This window comes from Leptidea sinapis, chromosome 41, assembly GCF_905404315.1.
Source record: "Leptidea sinapis chromosome 41, ilLepSina1.1, whole genome shotgun sequence".
Lineage (NCBI taxonomy): Eukaryota > Metazoa > Arthropoda > Insecta > Lepidoptera > Pieridae > Leptidea > Leptidea sinapis.
In genome coordinates, this window is record NC_066305.1 from 4,193,645 (window position 1) to 4,214,480 (window position 20,836).

General features: G+C 34.3%; 2 protein-coding genes across 6 annotated transcripts in view; one reads left to right on the forward strand and one right to left on the reverse strand.

The window, feature by feature from the left end:
- The window catches only part of LOC126976576 (adenylate cyclase type 2), a 196,809-nt gene that overhangs the window by 36,383 nt on the left and 139,590 nt on the right, over positions 1–20,836 (reverse strand). For all 5 annotated transcript variants that reach the window (XM_050824965.1, XM_050824968.1, XM_050824964.1 and 2 more), the window contains exon 6: positions 1,244–1,456. In XM_050824965.1, coding sequence (XP_050680922.1) covers positions 1,244–1,456 — 213 coding nt within the window. The remainder of the gene's footprint in view (positions 1–1,243; positions 1,457–20,836) is intronic.
- LOC126976624 (probable E3 ubiquitin-protein ligase sinah) overlaps positions 19,752–20,836 on the forward strand; it is a 63,458-nt gene continuing 62,373 nt past the window's right edge. The window contains exon 1 of the mRNA XM_050825102.1: positions 19,752–19,999. Coding sequence (XP_050681059.1) covers positions 19,976–19,999 — 24 coding nt within the window. The 5' untranslated portion in view covers positions 19,752–19,975. The remainder of the gene's footprint in view (positions 20,000–20,836) is intronic.

Sequence of the window (20,836 nt, forward strand, 5' to 3'; positions counted from 1 at the left end):
GTGGCAAAAGTGTGCTTAAGGACAATGTAAGCACACTTTTCTCCTTAGTCGTGTATCAACTGTCAGTGTCCAAATCGTATTCTTAATTCAACAAACGTAACCTGCATTTAATAAATGTCTTACATTGCTGCTAATTGACCAAGAATATTTTAAACAACTTAAGTAGATGCGGTAATGTAAAGATATAACAGTCGTTGCAATAAACGAACAGAATAAACCGATCCATAAGCAAGTTTAAATTGTAACTTTACGATACATAGTAAGAACAAAGCAATGTGCTTCCATTAAACACACAACATGACAACATAATCGCGAGCCAAATATTCAAACAGATCTGAAGTTCTGAATTGAAATTCATCTAAAATTCAAACAGCTATTTCATCAAAGTTATAGTCATGCACGGTGAGGAATTTCGTGTCACATTTCGTCTAAGAATGCCAAACAGTTTGTTCCAAATATAATTTATGGGAACTATGCGAAATGAATGTGATTAATAATTTGATCAAATCAATTAATAAATAAATAAAGTTGGCGTATTTAATACTTAAATTAATTTTTATGGCTCGACTACACGTGCCTTGGTGACAAGTATGCGTATAAGCTATAAAAAAAATTATTGAAGTGGTTACTAGATACTTATATTTTTCTTAACTGCTAGGCTAAAAATATGAAATTTCACTGCTTTAAATTTGTAATGTATAATTACTGCTATATAATATATGTTTTAAGACTATTCATAAATCATATTCGGATACCCCATTCATCACATCAGTGGATACATAATCCAAAAATGTTCAAGTCGTATAAAAATAATTGCTTAGTGACAGCATCAACCTTCATCGGCTTGAAATTCCTGTATGTGGCATATGCTTAAAGATGGAAAAACTTGATTATCATGATGTAATAACAAATATAAATAAGCACTACGAGGGCTAACGCATGGACCAGGCATCGTCCCGTTCGCGCATATAAGAGAAGAGCTGAGAAGGCACACCACGATAGTATTTTTTAATATTATTGGCACCACACTTCAGTAGTCAATTTCTGTCAACTACTAATGACCCAATGAAACGTATTGAACTTCGATTTCTCGATTGGAATTTTTTTTTTGGTTCAACTACATTCGATATTTTACCCGCAATATTTCTTTAAAAATTAAAACAAAAGAAATTTTATGTGCCTAAATAAAAGTAAAGGGTTTTGTTTAATAATATTAACCACGTAGAAAGCAACAACTACTAACCTGAGCAATCTGATCAAATCTACCGAACAGTTCGTTGAGGGTCTTCACGAGGTCAGAGGCGCTCAGACGCTCCGACAGCGGCGTGAAGTTAACGATGTCCGCGTACAGAATGCTGACGTTGTTGTGACGTTGTACGTGCATCTCATGGAAGCGTGTCTGCTTGGAGCTGTCAACGCACGCGTCCGCCATTTTGAGCATTATCGATCGCTTAACCTGAAACAAAGCAAACAATTTACTCTTGAATTTTTAGTTCTGTGATTCACCCTAACACTCTTCACTGAACAAGCACCAAGCTCCGGAATTTACAAATTAAACTTTTTCACTGTGAATCAATTAATACAACAAACAAACACCAAAATGTGGAAAAATATGCAATGCTCCGAACGGAAATCAAACCTGCACACCTATCAACAAAGCTAGATAAGAGGATACGTATACGTGCAACAAAAGAATTGGGCACGAAATAGCTTATCATAATCAAACTAGTGCCCCACCGCGGCTTCGCCTGTTATATAGTTGATAGATAAAATAGAACGCTACTATGGATAAAATGTTTCGGATCGATAAATAAGTAACAAGAAATTTTACATGTCGGATATAATTATCGACTTATTTACTTTCGGTTGGGGTAGAGATTTTGAATTAATGTGGCTGTCAGCACAAACTCCCTCAAAATCGTCCAGGCGACTTATAAATTTGACAGATTATCCAAAATCTAACCCATATCTTTTCCAGAGAATAAGTTTGGCAATTTAAAGAGATAAAGTTGCCAGCATCTTGAGCATCTTACCTGCCAACTTAATGCAGTTTACTAATTATAATACTGTTTTTTGTTTTTATTCGATTGTTAGATTGTGGTTTATTATAGCTTAGAATGAATGTTTATTTAATAATATGATTGATTTAATGGTGATGGATGTTAGCATTATACATGATCATTTACGTTCAAATTAATTATTAATAACTGTGTAATTATTAAATTATCTAAACGTTTACCAATATTAAAGTATATAAATTACTCTGGCGGCTTTGACTGATTGTGGTCTTTAAGACGACTCAGTCTGACCTTACGTGATTTAGCGTTACGTAGCGAGAGAAAAAGTCGTAATATTTAAGTCTCATTGAATACCTAAAACACTATGGCCTTACAAATAAACTTGGTATAAAGTTATAATTGAGAATAAACCAAGAATATGCAAAATGTTGACTATATACCTGACACCACTTTCAATATAATGAAAATTCTGAAGTTTTCCGAATGCCAAACGGCCTTGCAAATAAACGCGGGAAACTTTATAATAAGTTGGAATAAATCAATCGCAAAATGTCTATTTTTAAACGTGTTACATATTCTTTGTTTATGCTCAGGGATAGCTGTATGACAATTCTATTAGTAAGGCCCTTATTGTTGTAAAGAAAACATCCTGATTTATAGAAGTAGTTCTTTGAGTCCGTTTGGACATCTACATTATGAAATTAATCTTATAAAAACAATGTGAAACAAGATAGTAATTATTATGAGTAGGTAGGTAGGTATATATAGAAACTACATAAGATACATGATAGCTTAAAGGGATATACACTTTTATAATAAAGTCTCAGCCACTGTTCAGGCATTATCTATAAATAAATTATATAAATATATTATATATTATCTATAAATAAATTTAAATGTTTTATAAATAAAAATGGCTCTGTCGTAAATCCTATTACTCCACAGCTGAGTGATCCGACAGCCTGGGACTAGATTATGATTATTTTATAGCAATAGAAATGACTATACAATATTGTATATTATTTTTATTGAAAAGAGCGCAAAAATACGAATGCTGGGAGTGTTTCTTGCGCCGCTCCTTCTCTCTCGGAGCGCCATTTGTTTACGAAGCGATAGTAGTATCTAGTATATTAGAAATAATATCAAAAAGAATTCTAAAGAAATCAATTTTGAGAAAATAAATGCCTTTTTACAAAGCCACGGCCCGAAGTTGTATTAGTATAAAATCAATATATTTACGCTTTGCGATACTCCAGTTAAAAGCATTTATCAACACTTGAGATACGCTATCGGATACTATAAGCGGTTATTATTTCATGTCGCAGGTACTCAAGGAAATACATATGATGAATAATATCAATTAATACCTTTGTATAAAGTAGTATAGGCTGCTTCGTCTAACGTCACATATTTTCTTACGACAATAATTATATTATCGTTAGTCGAAAGATTGTTATTCTTATATGCAAAATTAGTTATTACCAAGGAGATCTAGTTATTACAGTACCTAGTAGGTACCTATGTATCATATTGTAGACACCGGTATTAGTTAGTGTGACAGGTTGTAATTTTAGGGTTCCGAAGCCAAATGGCAAAAAATGGAACCCTTATAGATTCGTCATGTCTGTCTGTCTGTCCGTCCGTATGTCAGAGCCACTTTTTTGCGAAACTATAAGAACTTTAGTGTAGAAACTTGGTAAGTAGATGTATTCTGTGAACCGCATTAAGATTTTTACGCAAAATAGAAAAGAAACAATTAATTTTGGGGGTTCCCCATACTTAGAACTGAAACTCAAAAATATTATTTCATCAAACACATACATACGTCTTTCGATAGTCTTTGTCTTCAAAAATTATATTGAGCTGTCTGTCTAATGGAATTTTTTTCTAAACTGAATAGTTTACGCGAGAGACACTTCCAAAGTGGTAAAATGTGTGTCCCCCCCTTAACTTCTAAAATAAGAGAATGATAAAAAAAAATACATGATGTACATTACCATGCAAACTTCCATCGAATATTTGTTTGAACGAGATCTAGTAAGTAGTTTGTTTTAAATTATACGTCATACTATCTTCTTATATCGTCATACTAACTTAATTGAAAAAAATACACTATTATGAAAACATCGATCAAAGTTACAAGAACTTTTATATTCTGTTACATGTTGCTACGGAACCCTTCATGGGTCCGCCTCGCACTTGCCGCTTTTTTATATTGGTGCAGAAGAAATTCCGTCTCGTCGTAATTCAATTCTTGCATCACAATGGATAGTGGTTTACAGTACAATATTATTATATTTATTGCGAAATATATATATTCTACGAGCTGACCCGACAGACGTTGTTCTGTATATAAAATTAAGTTTATTTTTTACCTCCTGAGAAAGTTAGACTGATATAAATTCTAATTAGTTATTCATTTTAAACTATTCTTTCAATATGATTTCTGAACGACGGGGGACACATCAAAGGAAAAAGAAAATTGTTGTTTTTTTTTTAATTCCGAAGATTTTCATATTTATTCACCTTTTAAAACTTCTCTGGACTTCCACAAATAATTCAAGATCAAAATTAGCCAAATCAATCCAGCCGTTCCCGAGTTTTAGCGTGACTAACGAACAGCAATTCATTTTATATAGGTATATAGATAATTCATAATACTATGCATTGTATATATAATTCTTATTCAGCTAAGTTTGTATTAACATTGTAGGCACAACATACCGAGGGCATAATTAGCGATCTTAGCAACAGTGAACAGCTATTAAGACACATACTAACTACTATTTACCTACATAATTGTATTTAATAAAGGCAGTGTGTAATAATTACCCATGTTATATCAATAAATTAAGCATACACTGATTAACCTGTTAATGAATTTTAATGTTAGGTAATATTATTCAAAACAGGATATTTAAGTACTTATTTATCCTCAAAATCTTCCACCCATTCGAAAATATGTCTCAGACTCGATACTCAGAGAATAATCATAAAGTCATTTATTTATAACTAGCTGACCCGGCAAACGTTGTTTTGCCATATAAATTGTATTGATCTTTTCTTTGCTAGTTGATAAGAGATGGCGCTAGTTGTATTCATTAGTAACAATCACACTTCTTTTATATTTTGTATAATTCACACTTTAGTTTTATAAATTATAGCCTATTTGTTATTCTGGTGTGTAAGCTATATTATTGTAAAGTTTCATCAAAATCTAATCAGTAGATTTTGCGTTAAAGAAGTTCAAACATACATCCAGATATACAAACTTTCACATTTATAATATTAGTAGGATAACATTTACCACACAAAGTATTCAAACCATCATTTTGAATTGAAGCTTTGTACATTATCCGGGAACATTATCCAAGTTGTATAAGTTAATACATCACCCAACAAAAGGCTAGACATTACCGCATGAGTGGTCATAACAAGTTCAGTTTAATTATGTTTGTTCCTAGTGTTAACATTATGATTATTACAGTTGATAGAAAATTTGGCTAATGTGCCAATGTACTTACATTATCAAGAATATATTTTTTAATGAAAATAAGGGACGAGACGAGTAGGATGTTCACCTGATGGTAATTGATACGCCCTACCCATTACAATGCAGTGCCGCTCAGGATTCTTGAAAAACCCAATAATTCTGAGCGGCAATACAATTGCGCTCGTCACCTTAAGACATAAGGTGTTAAGTTTCATTTGTCCCAGTAATTTCACTAGCTACGGCGCCCTTCAGACCGAAACACAGTAATGTTTACACATTACTACTTCACGGCTGAAATAGGCGCCGTTGTGGTGATAATCTAACCGGCTTCCTGTGCAAAGGAGCCTCCCACTGGTAATTTATTAAGAAGCAACAGTTAATGTGTTAGTTTTTTTTTTATTTTCTCTAAACGATTCATTGGGACCTAGGTTTATATTGCATCAAATTACCAATTCGTTGTATCGATGCATGTTATATCGATACAACATACAGAGATTAAGTCTGCCTTAGATAATTTATACGTCTAGATAGAGTCTCTTGCTGTTAGACAACCGATAAAAACAAGCCAGGAATATTAGTTGAGTGTGCGATTGACACGCAACGCTTCGTATTACACTCGCGATATGTATCACATGTGTGATTTGTATCACAAGTGTGCGTCAATTCCTCAAATTGAGGTTAGTTTTAAACTCAATTGTTTTCGACGTTTTCACAGCTGTCATAGTATATCTAGAGTTTAGACGTATTATTGATCTAAGTTCTATGCATACAATAGCACAGGGTATACTTCTTACGTATCTTCTTCGATAGCATCAACGAGAACTGGAACAAACTTGTGTCTGAAATCGTGATGCTTTGCAGTCTCGATATGGGACCGGCAAAATTATGTCTAGTTGAGAAGCCACAGGTTTGTACGTTTACAACTAAAAAGGCATCCGGTTTTTTTACCCCTTTTGCTCCCTTATATAGAAAAATTTAAACGATTTTCTGGTTAATTTCGTTTTTACTAGTGTCTGTGGTCTGTATAATTGAAGTACGGTATCGGATACCAACTACATCTGCATGCGGTAATTTATTTTCATTAAAAAAAATGTGGTAATCAAGAAACCTCCTGCCCGTGAAGATTCTGTTCATCTAGTCAGGGTTGTGCTATAGCTGCAGCCAAAATTTTAGGCACTGTGGATGTCCAGGCGTCTAAGTATACAAGGTTAAGGCGAGGTCTTATCGCCTGACAAGAGAATCATGCTCTTGATATTTTTTTTATGGAATAGGAGGACAAACGAGCGTACGGGTCACCTGTTGTTAAGTGATCACCGCCGCCCACAATCTCTTGCAACCCCAGAGGAATCACAGGAGCGTTGCCGGCCGTTAAGGAAGGTGTACGCGCTTTTTTTGAAGGTACCCATGTCGTATCGTCCCGGAAACACCGCACAAGGAAGCTCATTCCACAGCTTTGTATTACGTGGAAGAAAGTTCCTTGAAAACCGCACTGTGGAGGACCGCCACACATCCAGATGGTGAGGATGATATCCTAACTTGTGGCGTGTCGTGCGAAGGTGGAATTCGGCGGCAGGAATCAGCTTAAACAGCTCTTCGGAACACTCCCCGTGATAAATGCGGTAGAAGACACACAATGAAGCGACGTCTCTACGCAACGCCAAGTGATCCAGCCGTTCACAGAGCACTGTGTCCCCGACAATTCGAGCTGCTCTGCGTTGCACGCGGTCAAATGCATCGAGCTGGGGTGCGCCAGACCAGAGATGACAGCAATACTCCATGTGTGGCCGGACCTGCGCTTTGTAGAGCGCTAGTATGTGGGCCGGCTTGAAGTATTGCCGTGCTCTATTAATGACGCCCAGTTTCTTTGAAGCCAATTTGGCTTTGCCCTCCAGATGACCACGAAATTGGCAATCGCTCGAGATTTCGAGACCCAGTATTCCGATACTAGGCGAGGCTTTGAGGGAAGTGTTGTCGAAGAGCGGTGATACGACAAATTGGGTTTTTTTTAGTGGTAAACGCGCAGACTTGAGTCTTCTGGGGGTTAAATTGGACAAGGTTCAATTTTCCCCATTCCGCGACCTTCTCAAGAGAGGACTCGATAGAAGACACAAGTTTCTCCCGACACTGGTCGACGATTTCCCGAGAGAGACCTGCATGGCCAGTGTATACGGCATCACCAGTGCTGTCGTCTGCATAGCAATGAATGTTGGAGGTGTCCAACATATTATTGATATGCAGAAGAAACAGCGTGGGAGACAGCACACAGCCTTGGGGCACTCCAGCATTCACGGGCTTCGGGTTCGAGCAATATCCGTCGACAACGACCTGTATGCTGCGCCCAGTGAGGAAGCTGGAGGTCCACTTACACAAGCTCTCGGGAAGCCCAAATGATGGAAGTTTGGAGAGGAGCGCCTTGTGCCATACACGATCAAAGGCCTTCGCTATATCCAGGCTAACTGCCAGGCCTTCCCCCTTGCATTCAATAGCCGCTGCCCATGTGTTAGGTATACCAAAAGATCACCTGCCGACCGACCATGGCGAAACCCGTACTGTCAATCGTTGATCAACTGGTGACCCTCTAGATATACTAAGAGCTGACGGCTAATTATGCTCTCCATGATTTTGGAGAGCAATAGGAGAGAGGTAATAGCAATAGGCCTGTAGTTTGCCGGATCCGAACTGCCTCCTTTTTTTTGGATCGGATGGACAAGGGCTGACTTCCATGAGTCAGGGACTACGCCTTTAGAATAAGAGTGCCGGAATAAACGCGTTAGCACCGGCGTCAACTCAGGGGCACACGTTCTAAGCACGATTGGAGAAATGCCATCCGGCCCGCTCGACTTCCTGACGTCCAACGAAAACAGAGCTCGCCTAACAGTTTTCTGTCTGAACTGTACTTCAGGCATGTAGCTCGGGCTGTGCAGCTCTGACACCGCGGGATGGTCGGCGGTGTTTTTCCGTTGTCGTCAAGAGTCGAGTTGGAGGCGAAAAGAGTGCACAAGAGATCGGCTTTCTCTTTACTAATAAAATAATAATACTAGTTACGCCCGCGGCGTCGTCCTCCTGGACGCTATAAACAGCAAGAATACCATGCCTGCCTCTAGCGTGATAATTATAAATAATAAAATATTAATATTCATGTAAAAAGAAACACAGACAAATGGACAAAGAGACAAAAATTCAATAAAGTACTTTGGATTCAATATCGTTTGTAGAACCAGCAAACAGCAAGTATTTCTTAAATATTCAATGTAAGTTAAATTTTTACTATAATATGATTTTGTTGCACTAAAGAATATATTTCTCTTCATATGGCTGAAATAGCTAATCTAATTTGAGAAATTTCTTGCAAGCAAATGACCCGCGCTTATTTTATATCGGCCAATTATAATATCAAGGTTTTGCAATAGTATTTATATTCCAATGAAAACACGGACACCAAATTGACAAGTATTAAAGCTTATTAATAAGCCTTGTGCCTCGTTGGTAGTAATTTTGTTGCATGTAAAGGATAATTTGTGCATATCTCTAGTTACGACATTGACCCACATAGCACGTAGTAATAAGTTAACTTTAATGTTGCTTGAATTTGAGTATATTTATACTTAAAATTAATTCTGATGGAAGTTTATGCGTGAGTCTTGCGTTTATTTACGTCATTTTGTTTCTATTTTGGAATAAGAATGGTTCCAAACCTCTAAATACCACCGCATCACAGCACAGAAGAATAACGAAAAAGCTATTTTAAACATCCAGTAATAGATTTAATTTAAATTACACTCAGTTTATAAAATAGTGTTTACACAATACGATCTATTTGTTCTTACTTATTTATTGGGAAGGTAGTGTAGGACGTTCACAGAGTCTCTTAATCGCGCGATTAAGAGACCACCGGCGTCCTTTTACACTACTAAGCTACTTGTGGCTGTAAGGTGGAGGAAAAATCTGACCAAAACAACCTGCACCTTGACAAAAGAAGGACTTACTAAATTACTTTTTCCTATTTAGGCACCTAAGTGTAACACTGCATAGCTTATTTATTACACAATTTTACTGCATTTTATTACATTTTTGACGGAAATCTTAATTCACACTCTATAAGCCTATAAGCCCTCTATATGTCATTCCCCATGTGCAGTGGCGGCAGGGGCGGCTGGTTAAAATTAACAAGAGCAGCTTTCGACATCGACCAGAACTTGCGTGTTCTAGTCGGGTTACTAGAAAAACGTGCTTGGTAAAATATAAAAACTTTAATATAAATTCTAACATCTTATTACATTAGCTGTCTGCCAATAAAATTCCCTTGAAAATTGGAAGAGCTGTTTCAGAGAGAGTTAAAATACAAAGAATATGTTTTCTAATTGTGTTCTGATATATATGTACGTTATTTATTTATATAAATAGTAGGAAACTATTACTTGACTACTACTTACATACAAACCCATCTTTTTTTTATTATGGGCATAAAATTTTAAACTTTAATTCTTTCAGTAAAAACTGTTTCATACAGTGAAACAGTGTGTGCTTCAGGAGCTAATAAACTCTGCTTTGAATCATCTCCCAATTACCTAAGTGGGATGGTAGTCTTTGAATTGTGACTAATATCACTAAAACGGATATGCCCCAGTTATTTACTTGTTTTCTTTATATTATGTAGACAATTGAAATAGTGTTGGCGTAAGCATTCCTATTCCTGACTTCATCATTGAAACATGAAATGCCTAATGGACTAGTAACCTTCATTAAATAAAAATTTGATAATGATTTACCACAACTGCATAATGTTAATGAATAATTTCGCACGAATTGCTTTATTTATTAGTATTAAAGTTAGCATTTATGTGGTTAAATACAATGTTCATTTATTGAGCTATCATACATATCAATGACAATTTATATTACATAAAAAATTGATACTTCAGAACTATTGCAATTATTTTACATTAAAAAGTTTATCTCTAAGAAAAATCAACTTTCATCCATAATTTCAGTGACTCTCTTATGAATTTTCGATCAGGTCACGTGTCCTGGCTCAAGTTTATCATTTTATACCCATCCATAATTTCAACAACTGTCTTACGATATTTACAATCAGGTCACGTGTCCTGACGGGAGTTTAATATTTTATACCCATCCCAAGAAAAGTGCTAAAAGCCACTAAAGAAGATTTCACTGCAAAAATTGTGCACTAATAATTGATTTCTTTTATAATCCAAACAAAAAATGTTGAGATGAATAATAGAATATCTGTGGACTCTCACGGTGTTATTAGAAAAAAAAAAAAAAAAAAAAAAAAAAAAACATGGCATAGACACATATTTCGTTAGACAGTGACAGTGACATAACAATAACGACGTATAAAATGGAGTTTATCTTTTACTATTACAAAACGGTGTTTAGCTTGTGTTTGACTTAAACGTCGCTAAGCACAACATAAACTGAAGTGTTAAGGAACAAAAGGAACGCAACGCAATTATTGACACCTGTCATTTATCTATCATAGACGACCTGTATAGCCGAGTGGTTAGCGATCCTACCTACTAAGCTAGAGGTCCCGGGTTCGAATCCCGGTAGGTGCAAGCATTTATATGATGAATATGGATGTTTGTTTCCGAGTCATGGATGTTTAAATATATTTATGTATGTTTATATGAATTTATATATGTTTAAGTAAGAATATTGTATTAAATATATCATTGTCTTGTTACTCATAACACAGGTTATATATGCTTAACTTGGGGCAAGAAAATTGATAATTTGTGTAAAAAGTGTGTCAATATTATTATTATTATTATTATCATATATATCTTCCATAATATGAATATGATCTATCCGTATGACACACCGTAGACAAGCTTCAACTCGTGTTTAAATATAAGCAATGTCTAAAGATTGTTACGCTAAACAGCAGGAAGGCACAGATTGGAAATAGAACTTTTTTAAAACAAGTGTTCAACACATGTTTAACTTTTTTGCTACAGTACAGTTCAGTTAGTGTTCAAATATATTATGTCACAAGCCATCAAAACAAAATTTATCTTCAAATAAAGTATTGTTCGTAGTTTAATGATAAATATTACGCAGCAGTCTACATTAAGTTTTTTATAAAAAAAAACGGTCGTTTCTACTAAAACTATTTAGTTATATACTCCATTTCTTATAATATCAATGCTATTAAAATGTTGAATATCCGTCCTTTTAAAACTCAACTAAATGAATGGCTAATTAATTACAAAAATATCCGGACGACCGAGCCTTGCACGGATTTTTAAGAATGTACAAAACTGGAACAAAAAAAAACTAATTGGTCATTTGGATTCGAACCAGGGTCTTCTGCTTTCCGGATCACCCAATGTCCCATCTTTGTATTCTAATGTTATTGTAGCTGTTTCTCATTTTTTAATTTAACGGATAAAACTAATTTTTTTTTAAATTGAAACCTAGCTGGATTGATTTATCGCCCCCGAAATCCCCTGTATACTATATTTTAAGAAAATCGTTGGAGCCGTTTTCGAGATTCATAATATTATATATATATAGAGATATAAGATAATGTGCTTGTAATGTTAGAATATTTTTGGAGTTTACTCCTTAGCAATCGATTTTCATATAAGGCGCTCGGCATGAGAAAAATATGGAGAGTAAAACCTACTCATCAAATGGGATAGTAACTTTTTTGGTGTGCATCATTTCTCGCGCACCTTTCACTTTTCAGTTGTGTCTGTGTGTGTGTATATATATACTTATATAATATGTATACTGCGTGATAGCTTACGCATGTAGGATAATATACCTATTAGGGTGTGCCAAAATGTAACTTCCTTGACGGACCTTTTAAAATTGGAATTTTGAGTTCCGCTTTTAACAGGAGTTGTGTTTGGGCATTTCCTGACATTTTATGAGCGTTAAGGATTTATCTGATTTTTATAGAATTTTTCAACAGGAGTTTTTAATTACTTCGCTTTTATTAGCTTCTGCTATGTCTGTTTGTAACCGACTCCATTGGACTTGATTTTGTTTAGTACCTGTTCAAAGACAATCGTTCTTGAGGAGTAAACTCCAGTCGTGCGTCACAGCTGACACACACACTTTTTTGATTATATAATGACGTGGAGCTGATGTAATTTGCATGCTCTTTTTGGCTAATGTGTTGATTCGTATTGTATTTTTTGTTAACTTGTATACACTCATTATGCATATATTATTAATTTTAAATGTCTCGTAGTAATATAACAGTGATAATCGTCACGTGGTTGTAACAAAGGCGTGATAAAGAGAACTGTTACCGTAACATTACAACACATCATAAAACACAATTATCATCACGTTAAGTATGTAGATCAAGAAATACAATTTCCTTGTCTACGAGATAGCGTTATCAAGAGCGATCGCTGTGCCTAATAGTGTGATAACAATGAACAAATGTTAAACGATAAACATTGCTGACCCGGTTACGTGGAATTAAGATAAATCTATAGAAATCTGACAGGCATAAAGAGACAATAGTGCCGCAAGTTTGAGTTACATAAAAATATATCTTATATGTAAAATTCTCGTGTCCCGGTGTTTGTTACCAGAATCCTCCAAAACTGCTAAACCAATTTTTTTTGAAAAATTGTGTGTATATCAGGTAGGTTTGAGAATCAGCCAGCATATATTTTTCATTAAAAATTTTCTTTTAAGTGATAAGGGTCAACCCAAACCTAAATATTTATTTTTGCCACTTTTTGTAATTTTTATTTTATTATGATTCAGTATTAAAAATACATACAACATAAAAATATTTTCACCCGTCTACAATCAACACCTATTTTTGTATCTCGAATTTTAATTATTCTCTTCCATCCACAGATCCGCAATAGGGGTTGCAAGATGGCAATCGAATATAATAGTTATTGTAGTACGATAAATTTTATGTACTACTAGCTGACCCAGCAAATGTTGTATTGCCGATATTAAAATCGCGATACAAAAGTAACAGTTGATCGTAGATGGGTGAAAATTTGAAGTTGTATGTATTTTTTAAAGCTGACTCATAATCAAACAAATTTAAAAAAAATTGTCAAAAAAATTAATAAAGAAAATTTCGTGTGGACCACCCTTAACATTTAGGGGTATGAAAAATAGATGGTGGCCGATTCTCAGACCTACTCAATATGCCTACAAAATTTCATGAGAATCAGTCTAGCCGTTTCGGAGGAGTACGGGAACGAACATTGTGACACGAGAATTTTATATATAAGATAATATATTAGGTAGGTCTGAGAACCAGCATCTGGAATACCCCAAAATTTTAATTATTTAATTTTATTTATTACTATATATTGCAATACAACGTTTGCTGGGTCAACTAATACTAGTTTCCTATATATATATATGTATGTATGTATGTATGTAAAGAGCAATATTAAAAGATTTCAAAAAGTAGTTTCCATTACTGAACACATAATTATTAAGATTAAAAAAGTACTCACGACAATAGCAAATATATTTTACTGACTTTAATTGTATTCGTATGGATGCACACACAATAAGAACGAAGTATTTACAATTCACAACGTTATTCGTAAATCGCTAGGTGAGCTACACTACGCACCCGCAACAATTATACTTTTCATTATGTTACTGTCTAGCACAAAATAGTAGATTGTGATACAAGGGTGGAATATAGATTTTTTTTTATTTATTTATTTACATTAAAGTTTACAAAAGAAAATACTTAAAGCTAGCATCAGAAAACCACACGGGTTTGTAATATATGCTAACAAAGAGTTAAATCTAGGTACATTATCTACAGAACATTAGTGCCAGTTAGATAAATTGTGTAAATATATTTATTTTAAGTGACTTAAAAAGTATGACTTCAGTTTTTTCTTAATATTACAAGGATTTATACAGTTCCGTACATCAGTGGGTAATTCATTAATTAAGCGAGGAACTAGGTAAGCATTCGTTCGTTCGCCATATCTATTGAGCGCGCTCGGAGCGCATAAACAGCCCCGAGTGACGGCCTGCGTGAATACAGGATGTTGTACTTAAACCCAGTATTTAGTATTGAAAAAGTTTTCTTTTAACATTGAATATTTCATCAGTACCTGCACCGGTAAAATTTTGCAATGTTTAAAAAGTTCAGTTTCGGAATAGTCACTATGATTTTTGTTAGGCAAAAGTTTTAATATTCTTTTTTGAAGCTTAAATATTTCATTCAAATAGGAGTTATATGTACGTCCGTAACTACTCAAACCATATTGTATATAAGATTGAGCTAGAGAATTATATAACATTAATTTTACATTAAAGGGAATACGATTTCTTAAAATCGTCATATTAGCTAAAAATTGCCTAAGCTTATTGCAGACGTATTCAATGTGGTTATTCCAATTAAATTTACTATCTATATGTAGGCCAAAATATGTAACAGAGTCGACTACTTCGATAGCGGGGCATTTACAAATGCTGTTATTTGAGTGCAAACGATGATTGCATACGAGCTGTAATTAAAAAGCCTGAGCCGTAGGCAAGAGAGGCACACCCGTGTATCACACGACGTTATTTAATAAGATGCGATATAGTAAAAAACAAATCAAAGAATTAAATATCTTTATTTCAACATACATACCAACGAGAAATAGAAAAATAACTCATAATTAATTTTTAAAAATTAAGAGTACAACTCGAGCAATTAGTAAACTTCAACGGCTGTTGAACGGATTGAAGATCGCTCAACCGTTGGCATATAATTTTAAAACTAAACTGTAAATATAATGATCGAGCTCCTTAAAGCATAGTCACGACCGCGTACAAGAAAGGTGCCTATGCAATAATCTGTATAATTTACCTGATGAAGAACATAATTCGCAAAAGTCAGATAAGATACAATATTTATGAAAGGGAAGATGTCAACCGCGTATATTTTACTGTCGAAATGCCGGTAATATAATGACGTAGGCACGTAAATAAATTAGGATTATATTCAACATTTCCGCATATCAGCTAACAATAAATATAATTTAAATTACAAACGTGATACTCAACAACATTTAACATCACATATTATTTATATATATATATCCGAGAACATTAATTATTTTGATAAAAAATTTAGACAATATTGAATGCTGAAATGGATATATTATATGTAATTTTTCGTTAAGAGGAGGACAAACGAACGGGTCAACTGTGTTAAGTAATGCCCGCCGCCCACATTCAACTGCAACACGAGAGGAATCACAGGAGTGTTGTCTGTTAGAAGAATGTAATCACTATTTTTGAAGTTATCCACGTCGTGTCGTCAACCACCGCGTAATGAAGCTGTTAAAAATTATTGGTTGTACGTGGAAGAAAGTTCCTTGGAAACCGCACTGAACTGAACGCCAGACGTCCAGGTGATGGGGATCATATCCAAGCTTGGGGCGTGTCTTCCGAAGGTGCAGATCGGTGATAGGAATGAGACCACAGCTCTTCGAGGCTATCCCAGTGATAAATGCGGTAGAAGACACATAATTAAGTGACGTCTCTACGCAACGCCAAGGGATCTAGCCGTTGGCAGAGCACTGGATCGAGGTTCCAGTTTATAGTATATTATATCATTTTTATTCTTAATCGAGATAGAAATATAACTGTAACATAGCACAATCTTCAGCTGATAATGATTTATTCTCTCATTCAGGAATTCTTTGGTCGAATGGTTACTTTTAATAATTCTCACTTTAATGTTGCAGGAATTTTAATGATCTATAACAGGTCAACAACTTTCTCAAGATAGTTACGAGTTAGTGATGCTTTTGTTACACACAGGATACATTTTGGTTATAAAACTGAGCGAATTCATAAATTAACAATTTTGAGTCGAAGACTTAAGTCTTCGATGCACTGAACCCTATCTAACCATTAAAAGTTTTTCAGGTGAATGTAGGGACATAATATTTGAAATGTTTTATGAGAAGTCTCATTTATTTAAGTTGTAGTTATATTCAAAACTGGTATCACGCCGGCCTCTATAGTAGTACCTACTGCGATCATTAGAAGAAAAACTTACCCTTCCCCAAGGGTAGGATTCAAAAGAAACTCATCCAGGTATTTGGTAGGTATTATACTTCTGTCTATCGATGTTCAGACGTTCAAAGAGTATTAGGTGTGATTAGATGTGTCATCAAAAGAAAATTAATTGAGGACAGCATATTTCTATTCACTTTGTGAATACACTATCAGGATTAAATAAAAAAAACAAGGTTAAGTGAGTTATCTCATTGTTATGAAGAGGAAATACTTGTTAAGAACAACAGAGTTACGAACACAATGTAAAATTTTCGTTTAATAATGAAGATTAAATGCAAAAATTTCGTCAGTATTTAAATAATATTGTTGCAATAACGAGGTCAGATAATATAATATTATCGCAGTTAACTTGTCGTAAGCAATTTATCTACAGTTTCGGGTCACTGACATCATGCTACTCTACATATTATTCCAATACACAACTAACGTCATTTTACTATTTATTGCTTAAAGATAAACGGTGAAAGAACATTATTTTTTTTATAATAATAAGGGACGAGACGAGCAGGACGTTCAGCTGATGATAATTGATGCGCCCTGCCCATTACAATGCAGTGCTGCTCAGGATTATTGAAAAACGCAAAAATTCTGAGCGGCACTACAACTGAGCTCGTCACCTTGAGAGATAAGATGTTAAGTGTCATTTGCCCAGTAATTTCACTAGCTACGGCCTTAGCCCTTCAGACTGAAACATGCTTCACGGCAGAAATAGGGGCCGTTGTGGTACCCATAATCTAGCCGGCATCCTGTGCAAAGGAGCCTCCCACTGGTAATTTTCACATAAGGGTTTTAATGAGAGGGATACTTATTTGTAAGCGATAAACCGTTGTCCCATGAAAAATTATTTGTCATTAAAATACAACAAAAATATCGTTTTAAATATAAATCTAAATTTTGGGGGTTACTAACCCAATACATAGAACTGAAACTCAAAATTTCTTTTTCATCAAACCCATACGTGCTGGGTCATTTATGGATAGGTTTTCAAAAATGATTTTTTTCTAAACTGAATAGTTTACGCGAGAGACACTTCCAAAGTGGTAAACTGTGTATACATCCCTGTAACTTCTAAAATATATATATATATATATATATATATATATACATTACCATGCAAACTTCCACCAATAACTGGTTTGAACGAGATCTAATAAGTAGTTTTTTTTTATATCTACACTATTATTTAAACATCGATCAAAGTTACAACGAACTAAAAGAACTTTTATATTATGTTACTTGCAACAGAACCCTTCATGGGCGAATCCGACTCGCACTTGGCCGCTTTTTTAATCTGTACGTTTTAGATTCATTTTATGAATTTCGCTATATCTTACCATTATTTATATAGGTACCATCAAGAACCTAGGTAGCTTTGGCAGGTATAATTATAAAATTCGTACGTTCATTACAATTATTTCCGCGAATATATTTAGCAGCTTCAGTGAATAGGATTATGATTTATAAATATAGCGAAATAGTAATTAAGACTCAAATGAGTCATTAGGAGGTTCCTTTATTTTTTCTATTAAATAATTTATTTATGTTTTCAATTATCCTTCTAAAAATAGCACGACCTTTTTCGAATTCCAATAACGAAAACATAAAATACAACAAGTCTTTATGGTAAAATAAGAAATTTTAAATGATTATATACCCACCATATACATACAATACACTAGCACATAGACGCGTGCAAAGGAGATGAACATCTCTAATGGAGACACAAGATAGAAAAAGAAAGCGAAATTATGATTACTGTAACCGATTTTGATTGACAAGTCGTAAACTGTCAGCCAAACTTGGAATAAGCTCCTTAGTATTTTGAATATTAAACTAGCAAACAAGCACACTCTTATTAATGAAAATTAGTCATGAATTATCGCAGTGGTCATATGTCCGCTAAGACTATGGTACAGTTCTAAACATTGACCAATTCCGCTGGAAAACATGCACTGCTGGAAGGCCTCCCCCAAAGATCTCCTCAACGATCGGTCCTGTATTCCCTCATCCAACCTATTCCAGCATCTTATGGAGGGCGTGCCATCACTGCATCTTCCAGCACTTCGAGGAATTTACTGCCCCAATGGCTATATGTCCTTCGAGCTAGCTATGCCCTGCCCACTGACACTTCAGTTTCACAATCATCTAGGCTATGTCGGTGACTTTGTTCTCCTACGAAACTCCTAATTTCTAATTCGTTTTCGTCTTTCCAAGTAAATTCCAAGCATAGAGAGCTCCACTTTCCTCTGAACGACCATGAGCGTTCTCATGAGGCCCATAGTTACCTCTCATAATTTTACCTATAATAGTTAAATTTTTAAGTTTAAGTAATGCACAAGGTTTCTTCAAACTTCACAGTTTGGTTGAACAAGGAAGAAGGTTCCTTGAAAACTGCACTGTGAACACGTCCAGACGTTTAACATCATATTTTAGTTTGTAGCGTTTGGCAATGTTTAGAATTCGGCAGCAGGAATAGAACGCTCCCCATTTTGAATACACAATTTAATTGTTAAACGACGTCTCTATGCAATCACAAGCTACTAAATTCTCACATAGAACTCCAACAATTCGAGCAATTCTTTAATTCACGCGGTCAAATGGTTAAAGCTGAATGATATCAGATATCGATGTGTGAACCAGATTAGACATCAGAAAAAAAAATCATATTTGACTGGACCTATGCCTTAATATTATCACTAAATTTTGGGGCGGCTTAAAATCGACACCTATGAGCATTTCATAAGAAGGTAAAGCTAGCCCTTAATTTTTTTTATACATTGTAGAGCAATAATTGATAATACAAGGAATAATTTAATAAATGCAGAGCCGTATTAATAGGTTTATAGAATATTTTTTTTACTATCAGAAGTTGTTACTTTATTTCCCTCATATATTTGATATTATAACAAATTAATTCTCATTAATAATTACAGCAAACATTGGAAAAGCAAATAAACAACACTATCTGAGATTTCATTTGTTTAATTAACAAACACAATAATTTGTTTTGTGCGAAATTGTTTATAAACACAACAGTACTATCGCGAATCAATAGCACGATATCGATAAAACAAAAGCTGATATACTCTTCGACTGACGGTTTATTGAAACGGGGTTTATAGATAAAGATTCAGGGCATCAGTACTCATTCCCCTCTTCACGAATCACGAGTGAAATGTGCATTGTGAATCATTCGTGCGCCGGCGACTCATGAGCGTATTAGTTTTACCATTAACGTTCGACACGTTGAACCTGACACACGCATGTTCAGAAGTATCGGTCCCGGCTCTTAGCCTTGGCGTATCCAAGCTTTATATAATGAGACTGTCGCTTTTTAGTGAGTGTTAAGTGATAAAAGGTCATTGTGCTCTCGTGTTGTGAACTGATTGTGTCGTGATTATAAAAAATGTTTCCTAGAATACAAGGATTGGTAAGTAAAGTAAACAAATAATTCATAAATTCTACTAGATATTTTTAATCGTGATTTGTCTGTGATAAATTAAATTTAATTATTCGTATCACAGAAAGGTTAATGATATAACATTTACTTTTAATTCACAGTCGACTCGCTCACCTTGTTATCTACTTAAATACAACCTTAACGTTGCTAAATGCAAGAAATAAAAATACCCCAAATTCAGCAAGCAAGGCTAAAGAATTAATTATAATATTAAGGAATTAAAAGTAATTTTATATCATTAAAACGTTTGAATAATAGAATTTAATATTATTGGTACTCTTACTAAAGCAAATGATATGCTCTTACGTATAGGTAATGAGCAACAAACAAAAAATATTTTAATATTTGAATAAAGTATGTCTAATAAATGTTGAATTAATTTTTTATTTCAAAATTTTAAATTTACTCACTAATAATAATAATACTAACTAAATCAATAGAAATGTTTAGGAATATGCGATAATCATGTTATTTTAAATACTTTAGAAACTAGAAAAAAAGTAATAAATTTTTCTTTTTATTGGGTTAAAAGAAAACTTATTCGTAAAGGTTACATAATGAATTGTTTACATTATAATTTTAATTCTAATACTGTATCTATGGACTAAGTTCATTTCCTGAAATAAAAAAAAAAATATTTGTTTTAATAATAAGACAATATAGACGACGTTAATGCAAATTCATATTATTCGATACTAAATACGTTTCAAAATCCCGATAAATTTTGTTGATTAGGTACTTACTTACTTTTACTTAAATGCGCAACATGCTTAGTTTAACTTTCGTTATGTTATTCACCTGACATAA